This window comes from Poecilia latipinna, unplaced genomic scaffold (assembly GCF_001443285.1).
Source record: "Poecilia latipinna isolate Pla-1442-1.1 unplaced genomic scaffold, P_latipinna-1.0 Scaffold825, whole genome shotgun sequence".
Lineage (NCBI taxonomy): Eukaryota > Metazoa > Chordata > Actinopteri > Cyprinodontiformes > Poeciliidae > Poecilia > Poecilia latipinna.
In genome coordinates, this window is record NW_015113441.1 from 176,760 (window position 1) to 193,775 (window position 17,016).

Genomic DNA, 17,016 nt, shown 5'->3' on the forward strand with positions numbered 1-17,016 from the left:
ACCTGAAACGTCCCTCCCATTTTTCCTGCTGTACGTTTTACCTCCTTGTTGCACACAGCTCAGCGCTTCACAGTGTGATATGGATCTGCTAGGGACACATTTGTCTAAAGTTGGCAGTGCATGAGTTGTAGCCTATTGTACGAGGCGGTGGGAGACTTGTTTTTCAAGTGGCAAAGAAAGAGGGAAACGATGTTGTGCCTGGGTTTGATGGTATTCTTAGCTAACTGCGGACACCTGGGGTAGTTTACAATTCCTGTTGATACGGATAAACACAAAACACCGCAACACCCAAGGTTATGAATACCTTTATTCAAATTTTCTTGCAAACTTGTTTTGTTTTTCCTGCACATGAGGTCACCTTCAGTCCTCGTGCTCTTGCAATGCTTGCAAGAGCATTCCTATCCCTTGTTTTCTTATAACCACAAACATCAATGTTGGTATTTTGAATTTTATGATTGGCCAAGAAAAGGTAGTGGATGCCTACATGGTTTTCAGAATTAATTAAAAATGTAAAACTGTGATGTGCAACGTTTCACTGACACCCCTAACAAAATCAAGCAAAAATTGACTTCAGATCTCACTTTCTTGATTACCAACTACATGGAGTGTTAGACAAATTGTATTTCCTTGTACATTCTGCATCAACAATTACAGATAAAGTTAGTCTTTTCCAAAGGGAACAAAAATGTCACCTGCTAGCAGCTGCGAAAGAGTTCGATGCATGTAGCGGATGTTTCCCTTTGAGGTGTTTGACGACGGAGCATCGAGGATGTGCCGTTGTCAAATGCCAGTTCCATTTTGCAGCACACACACTGAGCTGAGTTATCTATTCTATTTAGTTTAAAGTGACCCTTGGATATTTTTTGACAGCGCTTCTTTCTGTCTCTCGTTTTCTCCCTCCGTAGCCGTGAATAGCACTTAGCATTCGTCAACGTCTCATTGGCGGAATTAATGAGAGCGCTGCGCAACAGAAATAATCATCCGGCCGGAACAGAGCAAACTAAATAGTAAAACATAATTTAACAGAGCCTCAAGGCAGATAATTTACCTTGAGGAATTTAAAAAATCAAGGTCCTTGAATCTTTTGATGAGTCGTTACAGCCCTGCAGTGTATCAAGTAATCTCTCAGGAGGGATGGAGACGAATGCGCTACCTTCCATTTTATATTTGTGGTGCTGCTTTGTGTTGGCTTTTCACAGAAAAGACGCTGGCACTTGTGGCTGTTATGGAGGATACTCTTGCATCTTGCCAGTCTCTGTATGTTGCTCAGTTCTGGGCTGCAGGTCTAATGCGGTGTCTCTCTCTCTTATGGTGTCTCTCTCCCAGGAAGGGTGGGGTCTGGCGGACTCCAGAGGGGGTCTGCATATCCCTCTTTATACTGCCTGGCTGGAGCTCATTCATAAAGAGGTAACCTTTGACCTCTAGCCTAGTTACTGGTGCTTCTTTCCCGCCTGTGGTTTGATTTAGTGGTCTGATTTCTGCCTCTAGTTGAGTCTTCGTGACCAACTCTGCTGTCACTGATTAACTCATATACACAAAGGGAATATGAGTTTTAAAGGTTGGGTGTTGGTGATCGAATGATCCACTTTTTTTCCAGTCCAGACTGTAGAGAGATGCTGGAGTAGAATCGGCATGAGGGTTTGGATGTAGAAGCTGTTGGTCTTGTGGGACTGGGTTTCCTTCTGTCTCTCCTGTTATGATGTTTTCATTAAGTAAGTTTCTGCCAAATCAGGTATGCGTGCTAAAAGGCACAGATTTCCTATCGAATTCCTTCAAAATGTATGAGAAACACAAATCATGTTCACATGTTCGGTACGTGAAGCGTTAGAGTTGAGTTGCACCTGTAGATATCTTTAGCGTTTCCTCAGCTTTGCTTTAAACACAATTCATGTTATGTTTTATAAAGTTCTTATGGAAAAAAAGTTCTTCTCTGTGACTTTGAGTAAAAAAAAAACATGGGTTTGCATCACAAATATGAAAAATATAATTTACCTTTCTTTATTAAAATAGAAAAACAGTGAGCAGTGGTTGTCAACATGGTTGTCACGCATATAAATCTTAGTAAATGTTAGTTCATAGATCTGAACTCTGACTACAGAGACAAATGAAACTATACATAATAATATATCGTTTTTCATTTTTATTTTAACACATAGACGTGAACACAGAATTCAAATGAACTGGTGAATTTAGAGAAACTTTCCAAGTGTTTGTTGTGTAGACCTTTTGCCGTTCTGCTCTCTAACAGGCAAACATTAGCTGGCAAATTAGTCAGGCTATCTTCTCTGGTAATCAGCCTTCAATGAACAGCTTAAACATTTCATTTCACAAGTAGCTTCCTAATGGCATTTTTTAAAACTCTTACATGGAGGGATTGCTTTGTTTTTGAGAAATGTTGCTTTGTGCGGTATTTTCTGTAGCAGTGGTCGAAGACGCAGTGAAGAGATGTTGAACCGAGTTTGTCAATAAGTGAACAAGTCTTCTGACAGGTGGGAACCGGGGATGAACATTCCCCATTTTAGCTGATTTAAGCAACTCAAATGGATCCAAAAATCCAAACTACGGGTTTGATTTTTGCTGTTTTCCCAGCCAGACAGCATCGTTATTAACACACTGAATGTGAAATGGCTTTTTTTTTTTTTTTTTTTTAGCAAAGGTATTTTTGAATAAAGGTGCCTCGAGAACCCGACGTGAATTCCCGTACTTCTAAACAAACTGAAAAGGACACAGTAGCTTTCTCTTTCTTCATTAGTCAGCTTTCGTTGACTTCTTCAGTAACTGCTCAGGTGAACTGAGCGTTGTCGAGACTCAGCAGGCAGACAGGTAGTTTCTGTCAGAGTGGATTATCCAAACCAATTGACACGTCTCTTGTAATAACTATGGACGGCTAATGTGAGCTAGCTCTCGTGCTTTTGCGTTGACTGACAGCTCGTGTGTAAAGGACTTGTTTCCTTAATCCGCTTGTCACCTCAAATGATAATTAGAGACTGAAACTTTTACCAGCGCTGCTAGTATCAGGCGTTTGCAGCTACTTTTTTCTAAATGTAGTACCAGAGGGCATGCCAAGTTTGTAGCAGCAAAGGAATAGAATAGAACAAAAAATTTATTGTAGGTTTATTTGTTGGAAATAGTTGACATGACAATATTTCAATTGAATATTTTGTGCTGTGTGTTACAAACACAGCTGGTCTTTGACAATTAGGTGCCTCTTTACGAATAAAAATTTGTGAAAACATTTTTTCCAAAATAACTCATTAATACTAAATGAATAATCTATATGCAGCTGTACAGAGACACTGTTTGCTTTGTTGTGCATTTTAAGGCAATTTTACAATGTAAAAATTGTTCTCTATAAGCAAAGCAGGAATCCTATACTGACTTTTCACGACTTTTCTCCAGTCGCTCTTACTGGGATTCAGTTTTTCCTCTTACTCTGTGTGTCATCTGCTCGTCTGTTTCACACCAATGAAAGCTCCACACCGTCAAACGCAGCTGTTCACGAGCCACGCTGAAAGACGGGACCGTGATGAGACGCCGAAGACAGCAGTAACAAATATGCTTGAAGACGGGACATTGTAGCATTTTGTTGGGCCTCTAAAAAATCCCGTGTGTGTCTTGTTGTGTAATTCACACTTCTAGGTTTACACAGCCTGAAGGCGATGAAGTAATGCGGACCCGACAGCTTGTTGCTGCTGCTGACGAACCCTGAGCTTCAGACCTAAGGAAACAGAATCCGTACTTACAAGGAAACCGTTAATTTGCTTTATGCGGCAGCGCTGAGACCTTTCTTTAATTGTGACTCGCAAAGTCCAGTGTACACCAGTCTCCATTAGGTCACTTTTTCATGCAGGAGCGAGCGCAACAATGGCACTTCCTGAAGCCGACACAGATTGGGTGAAAGACGGTGCGCTCCCTCTTCCTTTATGATTGAATTGGACTGCGTGGCCGTATGCAGCTCTGCTAACTGCTTCCTGGTGGCTACACACACACGCACACACACACATACTTAAACACAGTCTGCAGACCTCCTTCCCATGCTTCCCAATCACACAATCAAAACTTCTACCTTCTCGCGCAAACATCCCCTGTCGTTTTGTAAATCAGTCTGTTTCTCTCTGCTGCAGGTCTGGTTAAGTTATCATGCCGGCTTTGACTGGCCTTTCCTCAGTAGAGGTGTGTGTGTGTGGGTCTGGAGTGGTAGAAGGAAGCGGGTGTTTATTCTTGAACGTGTCCTTCCTTCCTGGTATTTGCCGTGAAATGAGCGTGTGTTTTTGCGGCAACGCTTGAAATTTTCTGCGTTTTGACAAATGCAGCGACTTTGTCGTCAGCCATGTCTTTTGCCGCCCTCTTTGTCTGCGCGGCGATCTCCGGGGATCAAGCCCGTCGTCATGGCCGCGGCACTCCTATCACCCCTGGAGACGACTCCTGAGAGAGAGGGAATCCTCTTCAGACTCCAGAAAAAGACGCTCTTCTGGGGCCCCTCCTGAAAGTGGGGGGCCAAATGTTGTTTAAAACAAGAAGGTCAAAAAGAGGAATGAAACCAAGCAGCTATGATGATGGAAAGCAGAATCTCATTGCTCAGTTAACTGGTTTCAGCTACAATAAATGTCCAGTAGAATACACAAAAATGTTTATATTTTAGAGTATTTTAGAGGGATGTGAAAGAATACAGACAATGTGTGTCAAGAATCTCTGCTGTATGTGCCTTTTTATACCTCTTTGAGGCTAATTCATGAAAAATAATTTTCTTTTTCTATTCTAAATAGATGGTGGAAAAACCAAGTTGTTTTCACTCCTGTTGTGGCTGTATGTAAGGCAAAATATGGGTTTCAACTCACCGAGAAACAGTGAGGGTCAAGTGGGATTTATTTGAGGGCATGAGAAGAATGAAGTTGTCCAATTACCACCATCCTCCTGCATATGTTAAAAACTAGCACAAGAGAAGTTGGGCTTTCGAGTTTGCTGTGTTAGTTCAGAAAAATAAGGGTTTGTTAAGCGATACCGCCTTTTTTATTTGGAAACTCAAAAAAGTTTGGAAAATAATTAACAGAGAGGTACCTAGAAGTCAGGAAAGGAGGTTTCTCACCATCCTTGTCTTCAGTATCCAATATGGCTGCCTTGTACATAAGACATAGCGGTAGATGTGAAAACCTGTCGATATTTCTCTTCTGGTTTTATTAGTTATTACGTATTGCGACAGTGTTTGAAACCACAAAATATATAGGAAAACATTGTAGTAAGCTTGAACAGAAAAAGCTAGCATTGTAGTTAGCTTTAAAAGAAAAACGTTTCAGCTAGTTTGTATGGAAAAACATTGTAGTTGGTTTGAATGGAAAAACGTTGTAGTTAGCTTGAATGGAAAAACATTCAAGCTAACATTGCAGTTAGCTTTAACGGAAAAACGTTGTAGTTAGCTTGTTTTGTGAACAGTCACTAGCTGTTCACAAACCAACGTTCAAATTTAAAAGTGGATCACAACTTGTTCCTGGTTCTTTTGTTTGCTTCTGTTTACACTGGGAATTATGGATACGTTTGTCACTGTTTCTGCTGAAGAAAGCATTACAACGACTTGTTTGGAATTTCTCTGTGTTAAATATATAATATTTCTGTGAGTTAAATGTTAAATATATATATCTTTAAAGATGTTGTTGATGTAGAAGTTTTAACCACCTACTGGTGGAGTATAGGTATTAGAGCAATTGGTAACAGTTACAGAAATATATTTACTTACTTCTTAGTGAATATTTCTAATGTTGACTGAGAGACTGGAGTGAATAAGTGGTTTTAAATATTAGTTTCTGGTTCTCCCCTTTAAAAAAATAAAAATAAAAATGAGGTCGTTTGCGTCCGTTCATCATCAGCTGGAGTAGCAGCTGCTTTGAGAATTTCTGAGTCCATTATCCGGGAATCTCTGTCTCCCTCTTGTCTGTCTCGCTTCTGGTTCTTATCGCTCTGCTTGACTGAGCTCAAAAGAGATAAGACAGAAATCCGTGTTACTACCTATTGTCATCCCCAAAGGCAGTTTACACAGCCTTGCTATCGCTCTGTCGCAGTTTGGTTTTCGAACTGCGTCCCAATCGAAGTTATAATTGTCTAAACAATGAGCTCCCATAGATTTTCTTTTTCTGTCACCATAATACAAGTTAAAATAGTTCATGACCGTGTTCCAGAAGGTTTCACAGTCAGGTTTCACCAAGAAAAGAATTCAGCCATTAGAAATTTGAAGCAGTACCCTAACCTTTTTTTTTTTTTTTGGACTCGCTAATCTGATTTAGCAGGAACTTGATCCGTCTCATGAGGAGTTCTGATTCACTACATGCCACAGTAATGCATTTACACTGTCCAATCAAACTTCGCCACTTGAAGCTTGTGTTGCTGTACTAAATAGTCAAAAACAGTCGGCGTCTTTCTATTCCGTGGACGTATTCAGTCTGTTTCACATTTGCTCCTTAACCACTTGTTTTCAACGTTTTCTGCAACCTCGAGGGTCTTCTCTTTGATACTTTGGGGGGGATAAAGTTGTCTCCCTATAGCATTCCATCAGGTTTCGCTCAAAACCCATAATAGAATCCAGGTCAGCAACTTTTTAATCCTGACATTTGGGCATGAATAAAATCCCTTTGTACCAATGGATGCTAAAATAGCCGACGGGCTAACAGCAATGCGGTTACAAGCATATGAAGTAATTAAAGATTAATTCTCCATTAAAGCATGTATTTATAACCAGGTTAGACATGCTGTTTCAGTAACATCGCTAATTAAGTTTGTGGTTTGTAATCCTATTGAGATTTTTGGTTTGACAATAAACCACAATGTTTTTTTTTTTAAAAGAAATGAACAATCAGATGTGAATCTGCAAACCTTTCACTGGTTCTTGAAGCACAAATTAAAAAAAAAAAATTAAAAAAAAAAAAAATATATATATATATATATATATATATATATATATATATATATACAGTTGCTTTTCTGGAAAGTAATAATTTTTCCTTTTTTTGTGTTTGTTTGTTCCTGGTTCAGGTTTCAAACGGTCGTGAAAATGAAATTTGATTCTTTCAACTCTGGTTTGTGTTTTCATCACGTTACCCTAGTAACCAATTACCCTGAACATTCAATCTTGTCGTTTTTAGTTCCTGTTTTGTGCACCGGCCCTGGATATGCAAAACGCATCCGCTAACCCTGAGAGGGTTGTCCTCTGAAGTAGCCCGCAGCATGCCTGAGCAAAATGAATAAAAATAAAACATTAACTCATGATTTTTTCACAGTGGCTTCATTCTATAATTATTAAACAAGTACTTCAATCCGATGGATTCATGAAATAGTAGGAACAATTCTAAGACAAAAACTTTCCTTTTATTCCTCAACAGGGGTCAAGAGTGACCCAATAATATTTGCAGTAAATTGAAATGAATCTAGACCTAATATTTTGCGTTGTATATTTTAATATTTCTAATTAAGATAAATCTATTAAAAATAATAAACAAGCTTTAAATCCTGGTCATTTTTGATGGATGTGTGTGAAAGCTGTGATAAAACTCCCTGTGGGTTTAAACTATGCCCGAACCGGAGCCAAGCTGAGGGGAAAAAAAGGAAAAAAAAAAAAAAGAGAAAATCGAGGACAGCGCGCTTCTCTGTTGCACACTTTCCCCTCCGTTTTCTTTTCTGTTGTGCTTATCTTTTTGTCTGCTCATTCCACTTCCCCTGTTTTGTTTGTCGCTCTTTCTTTTCTTATTTTTCACCCTCCTTTTTGTGTGTTTTTTTTTTTTTTGGTTTTATTTTTGCTTCTTTTCTCCGCTGAGCTCCAGCCCCACCAGTATCTCGTTACGTTAATCCCATTTATTTTGTGATGCACTGACATTAGTTTTCAATCCGTGCCTCTTCCAGCTCTTCTGTTATGAACTTCTTCTCAAATTTGTACAATAATTTGTCCTCTTTAGTTTGTATTTTTGGGGATTTTGCAAGATGGAACAATACACATGTAAAGTGATAAAAAAAAAAAAGTGGCTTTCTCCTCCCTTCACTCATACACCCATGAAAATAAATAAATACACAGTTTATATGAAGCCAAATTGGTTTTAAAGAAGGAACACCCTAAAAGTCATCCTCGGGTTCAATTTCAGAGCAACTAAAAAAAAGTATTGGTGGCCTGATTTTTTTCTTTTCCCTCCTCCTAAGCTGATCCACATTTTCTCAGATCAACATTTGTCGGCCAGGGTCCTTGATGGAAGAATTAGCCTACTTTGAAAGGTGCGAGCCAAACACACAAAGGCATTTTTTGTCACATTAAGCCAAGAGAGGCCCGAGCGCTTGTGGCTGAAGTCAGCCAAACATTGTTCGAGGATCGCTGACCTGCACTGATGGAGCTGCCGTCTCTGCCAACTTTCTCAGAAATCCCCGAAAGAAACAAAGAGAGAAATCAGGCGTTAAGCCACTTTTTTTGAACGCATGAAGCCGTTTGAGGAAATTAAAAGTAAAACACAGTGTTTTTCAAACACACACACAGACAAACACACACACACACACACAGGAAAGGAGGGAAAACTGAAAAAGTGATTTTTGTTTTGTTGGAAAAAGTAACAAAGACGTATCTTTGTTGTGTTTTCGCAGCCTAACATCGGGCACCTGGGCATCCCTCACGGACCCTCTGCAGAAAAGGTGGCGGTGGTCGCCGTGGACGACTGCGACATCTCCATGGCGATCCGCTTCGGGATGAAGATCAGTAACTACTCGTGCGCCGCCCAGGGCACCCAGACCGGACTGAAGAAGTGAGAAACTCCCGACACACACTTTTCGTTTTTGCCGTCCTTAAAGCCACAGAGAATCAAGCCAGACTGAAAACGTCGTCAAGGCCTTTAAAAAAAAAAAAGTTGCAATCAAATTACAACAACTCACTCGACTCCACTCTGTTTATTTTTGAATCAGTTCCTGTCAAACAACCCCCTTCATCCCCAAAGCTCATCTGAGCTGCAGCCAACCGTCAGAGGACTTATCCTTGGAACGGCGAGACGTTTTTCACTGAGTCACTCGCAGAGCGTGCATGCTGAGACGCATCTGAAATGCAGAGGGTGGGGACGGGGAGAGAGAAGCTTCAGAGGGCAGGCCACGACGTTGCATTCCTTCAGAAACACGTTACGCAGGTCACAGACGCTCAGCGGATGCGGACGGGGCTCGCCGCAGTGAAAAGCTGCACAAGCAGTAAAAGGTTCTGCTTTCAAATTTGATCGATGAATGACGATTTAGTTCCAACCACAATTCAATCTGTTCTATTGGGGTTTTTTTCTTACTACATCCAATTCCCAATTATTATCTTTTTTTTATGAATTTTGAGTAGTGGTTTGACATATCAGGCTTAAAAGACACAAGTGTTTGTTTGTTTTTGTTTTTTTTTCAATAAAAAAAATAAAGCAAGCCATCAGTTTGAAGCATCAGCTTATAACTAATCCCCATCCCAATCAGAAATAACAGAAAAGAAACAAACAAAACACAAAAAAATCATGACTGCAAATATTTTCTTTTTATTTCTCAGTTCTAGATCTTGTCGCAGGTTGTAGATTGGATTTATGGTTGGTACTTTGACTGGGCCATTCTATGTTTTCATTGATGCACATCTAGCAGCCCCCAACTGGTTTACTTCCCAGATTCCCCTTCGTTTAACTCCATCCATCTTTCCATCAGGGATGTACTGAATGAATATTTTACTAATCTTTTCCACACACAAGCTGGAGATTTTTCATTTAGCCACTTAAGCCTTGTTTATACAATATTATTAAAGCATTAAAAGATGCAAATAAACAGGCTTAATTCATGTTTTTAATAAGAATTTTGCCTAGAATGCATATATGCATGTTTGTATTTTTGAACAGTTTTTGTTAACTACTGCTCTGACTGTGTTGCCACTGCTGCGTCTCACCCTGAAGGCCAAAAAACCCCTAAACTTTGGTTTAAATCTGACCAGAACTCCTTGTTCTACATTTGTTGCCAACTTATCTTATGGCAAAATTTATGGGACTTTATTTTTTTTTTTGGCCCTGCAGCATAAATTCCAGAAATGTGGCTGTTTTGGCAGCATCTCTGATTAATGCTCAACCTGTCTGTTCTGTCAGTTTGGGTCGAACGGGCAGTTTCATTCCTCAGGGGTCAGGGTTAGAGTCCTGCATGTTTCAGGTGATTCCCTGCTGGAACAAACTCTGGTTTTAATGTAGGAAAATGTGAAACAGAACCATCGTGGGGTCGCGGGGGGGAACCTTTGCAAGGTGCTGTATCTCAGTAAACTGTTTTCATTGTAGAGTATAGTAAATAAGAAGCAATGCCAAATTTTTAGATCTCACTGCGCAATGAGTCCAGAGGCATTTTTTGTTGCATTTTTTTCCTCCAGCTCTTCATGCAGCATTGCACCACCATAAGTACGCCGAAGCCGTCCGCTGATTGATGTTAAGCATTTCAGAAGCTTTAGGTTTAAGCAGCTTCCTATGTGGTCTGGCGGATTAAATCGGACCTGGTTGTAAAGAATGCATGTTTTTCCTGTGGCCTTCTGATGTCGATGTTTTTCGGTTTTGCTCCAATCGGTTTCCTCTGTCGTCTCCAGATCGTTGGACTTGACGGGTCCGCTGTTGCTAGGCGGAGTTCCCAATTTGCCCGAGGCCTTCCCGGTCAGGAACCGAAACTTCGTGGGCTGCATGAGAAACCTAACAATCGACAGCAAACCCATCGACATGGCCAGCTACATCGCCAACAACGGCACCGCCGCAGGTTGGAATTGACGTTCGCTCAGCCGAGTTTCACTCCAGATCCCGATCGTTTCCTGCAGAATCTAAAAAGACACCAACATTTCAGACGTCGCGTCTTTAGGCATGTCTGCAGAATTGATTTATTCGTCCTGGTTTTAATCCCCCCAGGTTGTCCAGCCAAGAAGAACTTCTGCACAAACGACATGTGTCTGAACGGGGGCGTGTGTGTCAGCAGGTGGAACACCTACAGCTGCGACTGCCCTACTGGTTACGGGGGCAAAAACTGTGAACAAGGTCAGAAATGCTTTTCTCTGTTCTCTTTTCTTCTAAAACAAAAAACAAAAACAAAAAAACAACCATGGATAATATCCAAGAATAAATGCAAGAAAAACAAATTGCAAATTCATAATCTCTTGCATTTGGAGCATGAGAACGATTCGTGTGTCCACTTGCTCACCGGTTAGCTTCTGTATGGGCATGTTTATTTACTTCTGCGGCGAGCTTCTAGATATGAGATCAGATGTGATGAGGAACACCTTTGGCTCAGCGTGACTCATGCGGCAGTCACAATAGAGTCACAGTGAAGCCTCTGCTCACTATTGTAGAGCCACTAAGCATTGCCTCAGGTTTAGACTTTCAGGACAAAGATACCCGTGACTCATAACAAAACCCAGACTGAAGGGCTAAAACTAAAGATATTCCCACATTTGCAGAACTCTCTACTGTCTGTGTGCTTCTTCAGATTATGTCTATTTACAGCACTTATAGTCCAAAAATCTCCTCTTTGCCTATGATAACTGATTCCTACTGGTGTTGTTTATACTCCATACCACTTTTTGTTTTCCTCTATAGTAAGGGGAGAACTCTAATGTCTTCCTTCAAGGCATGTTTCCAAAAGAAAGGTGTGAATGCCCCACCTTTCACGCTCTCCAATGAGACAGTCGGCCAACTATAGTGCCAGGCCTCGGTATCCGGTATCAGAACTGGGCCGGGATCACAGCAAGCTGGATGTTGTTTTTTTGGCCGCTCTGTCGCTTGTCGACACGTCGGCTCTGATTCTTCACACTCTCCACTGCCACGTCGGAAATAAGAGACGTTCCAGTCGGGCTTTCACGCTGGAATGACGTGAAGACCCGCTGGGAGTCGCCCACCAGGCTCTTTTGTTGTCGGCGTCTGTTGTATCATATTTCAGGTATGTGATATACCTGAAATGTATATCAGCTATATTACGTACCTGATATACCTTCTATGTGATAAAAACAAAACAAAACAAAAAAATCATGACCACAAATATTTTCCTTTTATTTCTCAGTTCTAGATCTGAGAAATCTAGAACTACTAAATACGTGCTAAATATGGACGTAAGATGCGCTGAAAATGCTTCGCATGATGCTTGATTCCAGTCTAGTCGTTTTTCAACTTTTTTATAACATGTACTGGCTTCTGTGTGGCGTTGGCACAAAGGCTGGGATTCTACAAATGTTTTGAAGATTCCCAAATTAGGTTTTAGAGATCTGGCAAAAAGGTTCGCAAGATGGAATGTTACTTTTGATAGATCCAGTGAAAGCCTTTTGAGATCTTGCAGACCATGCCGTAAAATCTCCACTGGAAACATTTGACCTCTCCATTTACGAAATGAAAAACATAATCTGTCCCAACAAAAGCTTTTGTAGTTCTTGTAGTTCCTTTGTTTTTGTTTGTTTTTTTTTCCAGCAATGGCAATTATTTCTGACTTGAAGCCACCTTCTGATGGATCAGGTTTATTGGAGTCATACAACAACCAGAAAGTGTTTAGAATGTCGAACATAGAAATTCACTTAACTGACTGTTTTCAAGGCAAGTACAAACTTCAGGTACAAACTGATGCAAGCTCACGATTGAAATACAATGAAAACATACAACTCGATCAAAACGTCAAAAGTACAACATGGAGAAAAGGAGAAATAAACCACCACATCTCTTTGCCATTTACCTCGACACCTGTAAAACTGTCAATCTCAGTGTAGGATTATAATACTGTGCCACTGATTGTGTGTGAAGTATGAGGTGATGTAGTTTGTGGTTTTGTACAGCTGTTAACAACCTTACTGAACTATGAAGCTTACCTTATCAAATATTTGCTCCTGATAAATCTTTCCCATTACGAAGTAAGGTTTTTCTGTCTCCTTCAGCAACGTGGAGGTAAAATCCATTAGTTGGTTCCAGGAACATACAAAGAGGTTTTTTTTTCTTTCTTTTATTAGGGCTTCCATCTGACTAAACTTGTGAATCTGTCAGCTTTGGCTGAAGCGTGTGTAGAGAAAACACTAAAGAAAATTGGTTGTTGTACTGAAGAATTAGCCATTGCGTCGTGTAGTGAGAATAATGAAGTTCCGCATACATGTTGGATTCTTTGAGGTCCTCTAAACTGGGACATGTTTCACCTGTGTTATAACAGTCTGATTCTGCCTTCTTTCTGCTGCAGAGATGCCTTCGCCTCTGTTCTTTGACGGCCAGGCGTTGGTGTCCTGGAGCGACACGGACATCACCGTCGCTGTACCCTGGTATGTGGGTCTCATGTTCCGGACCCGGCAGCCAGCTGGGACTCTGATGCAGGTCAACGCCGGATCATCCTCGACTATAAATCTCATGGTGAGAACACGGGCTTCAGCAAAGCAAAATATGGTCTTTACAAGAAAAAAAAAAAAAAAAAAACAAGACTATCAGCAAGATAACTTTCTCCATCTTATCACCCTCCAGTTGAGGGAGCAGCAGATCCGTATGGAAGTGCTGCTGAGGGAGCAGCTGTTGGCGTCGCTGGTCTTCCTGCAGGTCCGCGTCAGCGACGGGGAGTGGCACCACTTGCTGGTCGAACTGAAAAGCATTAAAGATGGCAAAGAGATTAAATACATGGCGACTGTTTCCTTGGATTACGGCATGTACCAGGTACAAGGTTTGGTTCTAGAGTTGAGATTTGTTTGGAGGAAGAAGTTCTCATCTTCCTGTTTGTGTTTCTAAGCAGAAGTCCGTGGAGATCGGCAATGACCTCCCCGGTCTGAAGGTGCGGACTCTTCACGTCGGAGGCCTGCCTGGAGAGGGAAACATCGTTAACAAAGGATTTGTTGGCTGTATACAGGTGAGGGGGCGCCTGTTGAATGAAAGGTCTTGTTTTTCTCCCGATCGTCTTCTCCAACCGGATTTCTCTCCATCAGGGTGTCCGGGCGGGGGAGACGGCCACCAATGTGGCCAACGTGAACATGGCTCAGGGCCTGAAAATCCACGTGGAGGACGGCTGCAATCCGGGGGACCCTTGCGACTCCAACATCTGCCCTGAGAACAGCCAATGCAGTGACGACTGGAGCACACACACCTGCGTCTGTGACCCAGGTAGTCCACAAATGTCAATTCTGAGCCCAATGATGGACCTTGAAGAAAGGCAAATGGGCCGTATTTCTGCCAGATCTTGAAAAGTTCGTCAGATCTGGCGTTGCTTTTGTAAAATCCCGTGACAACTTTGTCAGATCTCGAGTTACCTTCAGTGTCCCTCCTGGGGCCAGGTATCTAAAAGCGCATATACTCAGATTCATCTCCTATTTCTTTTTGATGGTCTGCCTTCTAGGTTACTTTGGTAAGGAATGCATGGACGCTTGTCAGCTCAATCCCTGTGAGCACGTCTCCAGTTGCGTCCGCAAGCCCAGTTCGTCCCACGGGTACACCTGCGAATGTGGACAGGACTACTACGGCCAGTACTGCGAAAACAAGTAAGCTTTTACCCTCATGTCCTCCCCAAAAAAGTCAGGAAGTATTTCAAAGTCCAACCTCTGAATCCAGACTCCCGTGAAGCTCCCTTATCTTCTTTTGCTTTTACGCTCTTGGCCTACTTGTAATGTTTTGATGAAAGAGTTGACGTGAAGTAGCCGGCCCGGATCAGACGCCACTCATTTCCTTCTGGAACCTTGGCCCAGCCGACACGCACCACTTCCTGTCTAAAGCAGGATGTGGGAATCCCGCCCCCACCCCCGTTTGCTCCACTGATCCTCTGCAGGTGTTTAGTCTCTGCTGCCCTCATAATGCCACTTGTCCCCCATCAAGATCATATAACAGTGATAACACTTGTTAAGTGGGGAGGAAGTTTACTCTGAAATAACATATTTTGAGATAAATTGAGTAGATAATCAGCCGACTGATGTTTTCCCTTTGACCTTGACGAATGTCTTTTAAAAAAAGAACAACTGGTTTTGGTGTCTTAATTGATTTTGCACACTTGTCTTAACTCTTTCACAACAGAGTGAAGAAGCCGTGTCCTCAGGGTTGGTGGGGCAGCCAAGTGTGTGGGCCCTGTGACTGTGATACAAGCAAAGGATTTTATAAAGACTGCAACAAAACCACTGGAGAGTGTCGCTGCAAGGTATGCACGCACACACACACACACACACACACACACACACACACACACACACACACACACACACACACACACACACGCACACCTTTACAAGTTGTTCATGATGTGTGTCTGCTTTTCTTTATGGGTGTTTTGGTTTCATTTAAAGATCACAGGACCAGTAGAATCTATCTTGAAAGAAGAGAAAAGTAGGAAAAACTAGCTCAGATGATAAAGTTGTGCCTGAACCACCAAAAAGCAACAGCTGTGACTTTAGAGAAGCAACTGATGAGTTTGAGCAAATTTAATTTTTTGTTCATTTTGATTTATTTTTTTATTTTATTCACTCAATAACATAATAACGAAATCATGAATGAAAGAAGTATAACCTTATATCTGAGCTCAACTCAGAAGACTATTGTAGACATATTTTAAATGCATAAGAAGACATTAAAAAAAATACCCAACAAAACATCCATGTCATTCGTAGCTGTCATATCTTTGTGTATTATTTTTGCCGTTTACCGCCGTTCGGTCTTCCTTTAGCTGGTGGCAGCTGCTAGTTCTAGCTACTAGCGTTAGCTGCTGAGCCCCTCCAACTGTGGCGTCGTCACCATCGGATGTGACAGGACGCAACACCATCAACCCAGTAAAACTTGGTGCAACGTTTAGAGAATTACAAAACACCAAAACCTCCAAGCTAGATTTTACAGGCCTTGGTTAGCATTTTAAATGGAAACGTTCATGACTAGAAAGCCTAACAGTTAGGAGAAAACCAAATAACTCCGAGGAAAAAATGTCTGCTAGCGTATCGTAGACTTCTGGAATACTGTCCTTTGAACAGAGTTCAAGAGTAGAGACTTTTGGTCACAAACAAACATCAGATTGCAAATGTGTACTTTCCCTCAGTTGTCATCTTCAGTTCCGTTTTACCATTTCTCTTTCCTCCAGGACAACTACTATCGTCCTGAGGGTGAGGACACCTGCTACCCCTGTGACTGTTTCCCCATTGGCTCCGAGTCTCGAACCTGCGACCCGGTCACCGGCCAGTGCCCCTGCAAGGGAGGCGTCATCGGCCGTCAGTGCAACCGCTGCGATAACCCCTTTGCTGAAGTGACACCCACTGGATGTGAAGGTAGGTGAATGGGTTTTTTTTATTGTTTTTTTAAGCTAATAGTAAATAGAAAACATCAGGCCCTGCTCTTCAAATCGAGCATGAGATGTTCGTGGTTCACAAAGCTGGCCTGGATGAATCACTGAAGTGTCCCGACGGAAACAAACGCTGCCACTCACATCCGCCGGTGCTGCAGTCGAGCTAACTTTACGTCTTTGTCACCGAGCAGTGAAGCAGAAGAGGCAAGTCTGGCCATTGGGCTGACTTGGCAGCAGCACTGCACACACACAATACAGTACAGATGAATGGACAACAAAAAACAAATGTCACAGTCTGACCTAACATGAAGCTTTTCAGAGCTGGTGGGACATGCTCAGACTTTTTAACACATGATGTGGTTCCATTTTTAAAAACGATCTCTTACTGAAACAAGATTCTGATCTAGTGATGATATTAAAGAACAAATAAAGCGTAATGTTTGTTTTCTTCTGCTCTGGCTGTCACAGAGATGTGTCCACCCTTGACTTGCCGTACGTCGATCTGTCATCTGTACTCGTAACTCGGCCTTGTGGCCTCGCAGAGAGGACTTTTGCTGTCAGGGTTACTGGAGCGTTCACTCGTAACAAACTGTTTCTTAGCTGACAGGAAGCAGAGATTCAAATCTGAGCATCCCACATTATACGCAGTACGGAAAGTGCTCAAACTCTCTTAAATTTTGTATTATAACCATAAACTCGAAAGTCAGCGTGCCCAACAAGCTTCCACCTTCCAGACATGTTTTGTTCTTAACTCAGATTTGATGCAACATGTAA

General features: G+C 41.7%; 1 protein-coding gene across 6 annotated transcripts in view; it reads left to right on the forward strand.

Moving 5' to 3' along the window:
- The window catches only part of celsr1a (cadherin EGF LAG seven-pass G-type receptor 1a), an 86,529-nt gene that overhangs the window by 55,335 nt on the left and 14,178 nt on the right, over positions 1-17,016 (forward strand). For 3 of the 6 annotated variants that reach the window (XM_015047411.1, XM_015047409.1, XM_015047413.1), the window contains exons 7-17: positions 1,327-1,407; positions 8,608-8,765; positions 10,586-10,749; positions 10,896-11,021; positions 13,192-13,358; positions 13,467-13,652; positions 13,726-13,842; positions 13,919-14,093; positions 14,326-14,467; positions 14,994-15,114; positions 16,042-16,225. In XM_015047411.1, the coding sequence (XP_014902897.1) occupies positions 1,327-1,407; positions 8,608-8,765; positions 10,586-10,749; positions 10,896-11,021; positions 13,192-13,358; positions 13,467-13,652; positions 13,726-13,842; positions 13,919-14,093; positions 14,326-14,467; positions 14,994-15,114; positions 16,042-16,225 (1,621 nt within the window). The remainder of the gene's footprint in view (positions 1-1,326; positions 1,408-8,607; positions 8,766-10,585; positions 10,750-10,895; positions 11,022-13,191; positions 13,359-13,466; positions 13,653-13,725; positions 13,843-13,918; positions 14,094-14,325; positions 14,468-14,993; positions 15,115-16,041; positions 16,226-17,016) is intronic. The other 3 variants (XM_015047412.1, XM_015047414.1, XM_015047415.1) reach the window with 3 other exon arrangements.